Here is a 6,599-nt window from a genome sequence, read left to right on the forward strand (position 1 = left end):
AAGGCCATTCAAATAGGAAAAGAAGTTAAACTACATGGTTGCTGACAATAAAATTCCATACATAGGAAACCCTAAAGACCACACCAAATGGCTTCTAGGGCTGATTAATAGATTAGGTAAAGGTTCAGGATACAAAATCCATGTAAAAAAATCAGTAGCATTTTTATACACCAGTAACATTATAGCTGAGAGTCAAATCAAGAACATGATCCCATTTACTATAGCCACAAAGAAAAATGAAATACCCAGAAATTCATCTAACCAAGGAGGTGAAAGATCTCTACAAAAAAAAAAAAAAAAAAAAAAGAAACTACAAAACACTGCTGAAAGAAACCAGGGATGACACAAATAAATAAGAAAAATTCTATGGTCTATGTAGTTAAAATGGCCCTACTGCCCAAAGCAATATACAGATTCAGTGCTATCTCAATCAAAATACCAACAGTATTTTTCACAGAATTAGAAAAATCTACTATAAAATTAATTTGGAACCAAAAAAAGAGCTTTAATTAATAAAGCCATCCTAAGCAAACATCTTTAAAAAAAAAAAAGGAAGGAGAATGAATGGACCTTTGATGAACAGAATGACAGACTATGGCAGAAACAATGTTCTTCACCTTACAACACTAAAAACCCACATTTCCCAGCACCCTCTCCCCTTGCATCTCAATGAAACCTTGTGAATATGTTTTGGTGAAGGAAATGTTCTAGAAATGAGGTATTGTGTTCAGAAATTGAGGTTTTTTAGTTGTTTCAGAAAAAAAAAAACCTATCTAGACTAATACATAGAGAAACACATAAAACATAAATTTCAAAGAAAATTTAGCAAAACCTAGGCAGAAACATGGAAAACATAGCAAAATGAAAACAGATATTTTAATGTTATTACAAAGTTGAGTACAAGCCTAAAAACATTGAATGGGAATAAAATGTTTATTTTATATTTGAAAGTCACATGAAGCAACTCAGGTATCCCAATATAATTATTTATATACTGAATAATATTTCATCAAAATATAAATATAAATTTATATACATAGTAGAAAATGACAAAATGCAATCATACATGGAGTGCATCACGCAGTTTGCTATATGTTTGCTAAATGAAATTGGTAAATGCAAATGATACAGATTTAGTGACTGAACAATTCTACATTCCACTGAATAGAATTAAATTCTACTTAATTAATGGAATGTTTTATGTGTAAATCTATTTTTCCATTTATCCTTCTAATTGCAAAGTTCCTTTCTGGCATACAGATATCAATTTTGTGAGTTTCTATGAATTGTACTATACAGAAATCTCAATAAATTCTAAAATTCAGATTTAAGAAAGGCCACACATTGGGACCTTAATATGTGTATATTTAAAAATAATGATGTGAATTAAAATGAAATACTCAAATAGATAAAAGATAATTTTTTACAAAATTTTTTTTTGGTCAAACAAGAAATTATAACTGTAGTTATAGATAATTGTGAAAAGAAATCCAAGGAGAAAATTAGGTGTCAGATCTTCATCATGGGGTTCAAGTGATGTTTGCTAAAATATAACTGGCCAAGCCATAAATAGTCACAGTGTTCAGTCAAATATAATTAGCTTCATTTGACTTCACTACAAAATAAAGCAAAAAAAGGAGCTATAATATTTAAACGTTAAAGGTAATAATTATAAAGTAGCAATGAGAAAATATTAAAGTATGAATTTAAAAAGATAAAACATAAAATTGATCAATTAAAAATATAAAACCATATAATTAATTTTTAATATTAACATGTAACTATATGTTAAAATTTCAATTAAAACAGCAATTTCTAGAAAACCTGATAAGTGGAGAAAAGAGATAAAACACATACATACAAATTTTTAACTGTTAAAATATCCACAGATAATGTAAAATCATAACTAGCTATATGAAACTTTATACCAATAAAGTTAAAAGTCTTGAAATTGATGATGTTTCTAGAAAAAACGTAATTCATGCAAATATTTTCAAGAAATAGAAAAATTAAGTTATTATTAATTGATTTAAATTAAAGCAAGAGAAAAAGGGCCACATTAAAAAATGGTACCCACTCCAGAGGTTTTATAGGAGGTGATTTATTTGAAGGTATTACAGCGTGACTAATTATCACCCATATATGGTGTTATAGGACTCAAAAGGCTATGAGCTCTTTTTGAACTCAACTCATTTTGTAAACATAATATCTCCTTGAAACAAAATGCAAAATATTATTCATTGTTTTAATCTTATTTATACACACAGAAATACTTCCACTTAATAAAATACTACTAATTCAAACACAGAGCTATAATTAAAGAGCAATTCATTATGAGCTAGTAGGGCTTTTTTAGTTCTTGAAACTTCTACTTATGTAGTTCATCACATCAAGAGAAAAGGAAGCAAAACCATATGATCATCTTGGTAGATTTCAATGAGGCATATGTAAACAGAATTAGCACCTATCCCTCATATAATATAGTTAATGAAAAGCATAAATATTCTTAGATTCATATGATGAATCATATCTATCTAAAATTTACTTATGAAGTAAATACAACTTAAAGATGGAATATAAAATGTTCTTATTAAATTCTAGAGAAACAAGAATATAGTTACTATCATCTCTAAAATTTAACTTTGTAAGTTATATTTATTATAGAAAAAAATAAAAATTCTCAAAAAAGACAACAATGTACTCAAATAATACGGTGTTCAACCTGGAACATTTAAGAAAAATGACCTGACTTTAGTTTCAAACTACAAGATGGTTCATTAACATGGTGAGTTAAAAATCGTTTTAAAATCCCATGCACATATATTTCCTATATAGCTGTTTAATACATAATTAACTAATATTACATTTTAAGTAGAAATAAAAGTCTAAAGTACTGGACGAGACCAGAGGCCAAACTCAGGTTCTGATGGCCGGGCTACCCTGCAGGATCATCAAGAAAACCCAGCGTTTGCTGGCAGAGCCAGTTCCTGGCATCAAAGCAGAACCAGGTGAGAGCAGCGCCCTTTATTTTCATGTGGTCATTGCTGGCCTTCAGGATTCCCCCTTTCAGGGAGGGACTTTTAAACTTGAACTATTACTTGCAGAAGAATACCCAATGGCAGCCCCTGAAGTACGTTTCATGACCAAAATTTATCATCCTAATGTAGACAAGTTGGGAAGAATATGTTTGGATATTTTGAAGGATAAGTGGTCTCCAGCGCTGCAGATCAGCACAGTTCTGCTATCCATTCAGGCCTTGTTAAGTGCTCCCAATCCAGATGATCCATTAGCAAATGATGTAGCGGAGCAGTGGGAGACCAACAAAGCCCAAGCCATAGAAACAGCTAGAGCATGGACTAGGCTATATCCCATGAATAATATTTAAATTGATCCAATTATTAAGTATGCATCACTTCTCCTGTTCTGCCAAGACTTCTTCCTTTTTGTTTGCATTTAATGGACACAGTCTTAGAAACATTACAGAATAAAAAAGCCCAGACATCTTCAGTTATTTGGTGATTAAATGCACATTAGCAAATCTATGTCTTTTCCTGATTCACTGTCATAAAGCATGAGCAGAGGCTAGACGTATGATCTGGATTGTTGTGAAACATTTAAAAGCAGTGGTCCCTCCCCACTTTTATTCATTTCCCCCATCCTGGTTTAAGTATAAAGCACTGTGAATGAAGGTGGTTGTCAGGTTAGCTGCAGGGGTGTGGATGTTTTTCTTTATTTTCTCTTTTCTTTTCTTTTCTTTTCTTTTCTTTTCTTTTCTTTTCTTTTCTTTTCTTTTCTTTTCTCTTTTCTTTTCTTTTCTTTTCTTTCTTTCTTTCTTTCTTTCTTTCTTTCTTTCTTTCTTTCTTTCTTTCTTTCTCTTTCTCTCTCTCTCTCTCTCTCTCTCTCTTTCTTTCTTTCTTTGGCGGGAAGGTAGTTTTATTCTAATTTTATGGGCTCCTTTCCCCGCCTTTTTGGTGATCTAATTGGATTGGTTAAAAGCAGCTAATCAGTTCTTTAGAATATGCTCTCTAGCCAAGTCTAACTTTATTTAGACGCTGTAGATGGACAAGCTTGATTGTTTGAACCAAAATGGGAAGATTAAACAAGCATCACAGCGCTTACTAACAACATTGTGACTTTGCTGTCAAGTGTAGAGTCCCCCCTTCAAAAAAACTTGTGACCATTTTGTATGGCTTGTCTGGAAACTTCTGTAAATCTTAGGTTTTAGTAAAATATTTTTTGTTATTCTAAAAAAAGTATAAAGTACCAAGTAATTATAAGAAATATGAAGTACATATAGGAATAAAAATGATTTAATGATAAATGAATTGGATAAATGGAGAAAATTGTTGGAGTTTGGAAAGACTGAATGTAAAACAAACATCTGTTAGAAAAAGCAAAAAGCAACGATGGGCAGGGAAAAATTATATGCAACAAATATAGAAGGTAAAGTATACTTAATATATAAAGAGCACTTATCAATAAGAAAGAGTTCTTGTCAGTAATAAAAATTCCTCAAGAATACATGTTATATTGCTTTACAACATCCTTATATTATTATTGCCACCGTACAGATAAGAAACTGAGCCACTTTAGAGTTCATTAACATGCCTTAGATTTCCCAGAAATTTGTGGTAGTCTAGGTGTCCAAATCCTCATCTGCCTGACTTAAGAGCTCCTCTCTATTGTACTATAAGTCAACATTTGTTAATTTATTAATATTATAACTGAGCCTGATTCTTCCTGTATTTCTGCACTCACTGTAAATTAACCATTTTACAGGATAATGCCTCTCTCAACACTACAATCTTTATAATTAATCTATTTATGTAGTCATGCATTTTAATACTTTAGAATCTCAAAGTCCTGCAATAGATTTTTTATATTTTATTTTACAATAGCCATTAATTAAGTTGATCAAATAATTATTTATTGAGTTGCTACTATATGACATATATTGGCCTAGGTTTTAGAAAATTGAACAAAAAATAGACAAAGATCTCTTTCCTCATGAAGTGTTATATTGTAGTGTGAATGAGATAGACAGTAAACATAAGAGGCAAGATCGTTGTATAAAACATTAAAAGGACAAAGAGGTGTGGAGAATAATTAGGTAAAATAATAGATGGTGACGAAGGTTGTTGTGTGTGTGTGTGTGTGCTCATGCACTACTTTAAATAGTTTGATTAAGGCAGGCCTAAGTGATATGGAAAATTACTGGACAAAGATTCAAAGGGTTTGAGGGGGATATCCATGAGGATATCTGGAGTTAGAGCATTTCAGATAGAGGGATCAGGCAGTTCCTGATATGAGAGCATTTCTACCATGATACAAGAAAGAACAAGGCTCATGTGGTTGGAAAAATTTTAAAAAGTGAGTGAGAAGAGAGAGGAATCAAAGATGAGGTTCCAAAGCTAATGGAATTTTAGATCCTGTAGAGCTCTGTAGCACATGGAAGGTACTTGATCTTCTATTTTGAGTGAAAGTCATTAATCCATCGGATAGTATGAGCTGAGGAATGATATGAACTGACTTAAAACAGAGTCACTCTGGCTGCTGCTTGTGAATTGATTGCCTGGGGGTGTGGGGAGGGGTAAGAAAATGTAGACTTTAGGTGGGTCTCAAAATAATTCAGTGAAAAACCAGAGTAATGATCTAGCTCTAGCCTATAGGTGTGGATTGACTCTCAATGAAGTAAAAAAAAAAAAAAAAAAAAAGAAACTTTTTTTTTTTTTTTTTTTGAGACGGAGTCTCGCTCTGTCACCCAGGCTGGAGTGCAGTGGTGCGATCTCGGCTCACTGCAAGCTCAGCCTCCTGGGTTCATGCCATTCTCCTGCCTCAGCTTCCCGAGTAGCTGGGACTACAGGCACCCACCACCACACCTGGCTAAATTTGTTTTGTATTTTTAGTAGAGACAGAGTTTCACCGTGTTAGCCAGGATGGTCTCGATCTCCTGACTTTGTGATCCACCCGCCTCAGCCTCCCAAAGTGCTGGGATTACAGGCGTGAGCCACTGCGCCCGGCCAAAGCATTAATTTTTTTTTAATGAGCTGGTCTTTTAAAATGGAAGTAAAAAACCCCACATATGCAATTTTATTTTAATTTATAACCCAGGTTATCAGTGATAAATCCACACACAATTACCTAAGTATCAGACCAAATAAAGGTAAAAATAGGCTGTAGTTTAGAAAACTTTCAAATATTAAGAACAATTAGAAGATAATTATTTATTTTCCCAAAGAACTATTCTACAAAAGTATTCACTGCCGTATTCCTTGAAAGAGTGAATTTTCTTAGAGCATTTAACTTTTCATCTGACTTATCACAAAAATGGGAAGAAAGGGCAACCAGATGCTTATAAAGTTGTGCCAACCTTGTGGGGGTGAAGAAGTCTTGGAAAAAGTGACAAGAGAGTATTTACGATTTTCCTCTTTCTCAATAACTCACTTTTCTTTCTATCTCCAACCCCAAATCCAAGTAGATAACCCTTTTTAAACTCACTATTCAGAAGAAGAATAAAACAGAAAGCAGAGAATATGAAATGTTCTTAGCTAGGGTTTTCAAAAAAAATTAAGCTTTTAGGAAATTGATATGCCTATTTT

At 32.5% G+C, this 6,599-nt stretch overlaps 1 protein-coding gene across 1 annotated transcript; it reads left to right on the forward strand.

The window, feature by feature from the left end:
- Nucleotides 1-2,926: 2,926 nt before the first annotated feature.
- LOC102125991 (ubiquitin-conjugating enzyme E2 N-like) lies at nt 2,927-3,386 on the forward strand. The gene has a single exon (XM_005594745.3). The coding sequence runs from the start codon at nt 2,927-2,929 to the stop codon at nt 3,383-3,385; it is 459 nt and encodes a 152-aa protein (XP_005594802.3). The 3' UTR covers nt 3,386.
- The last annotated feature ends 3,213 nt before the right edge of the window (nt 3,387-6,599 follow it).

Source organism: Macaca fascicularis, chromosome X (genome assembly GCF_037993035.2).
Source record: "Macaca fascicularis isolate 582-1 chromosome X, T2T-MFA8v1.1".
Lineage (NCBI taxonomy): Eukaryota > Metazoa > Chordata > Mammalia > Primates > Cercopithecidae > Macaca > Macaca fascicularis.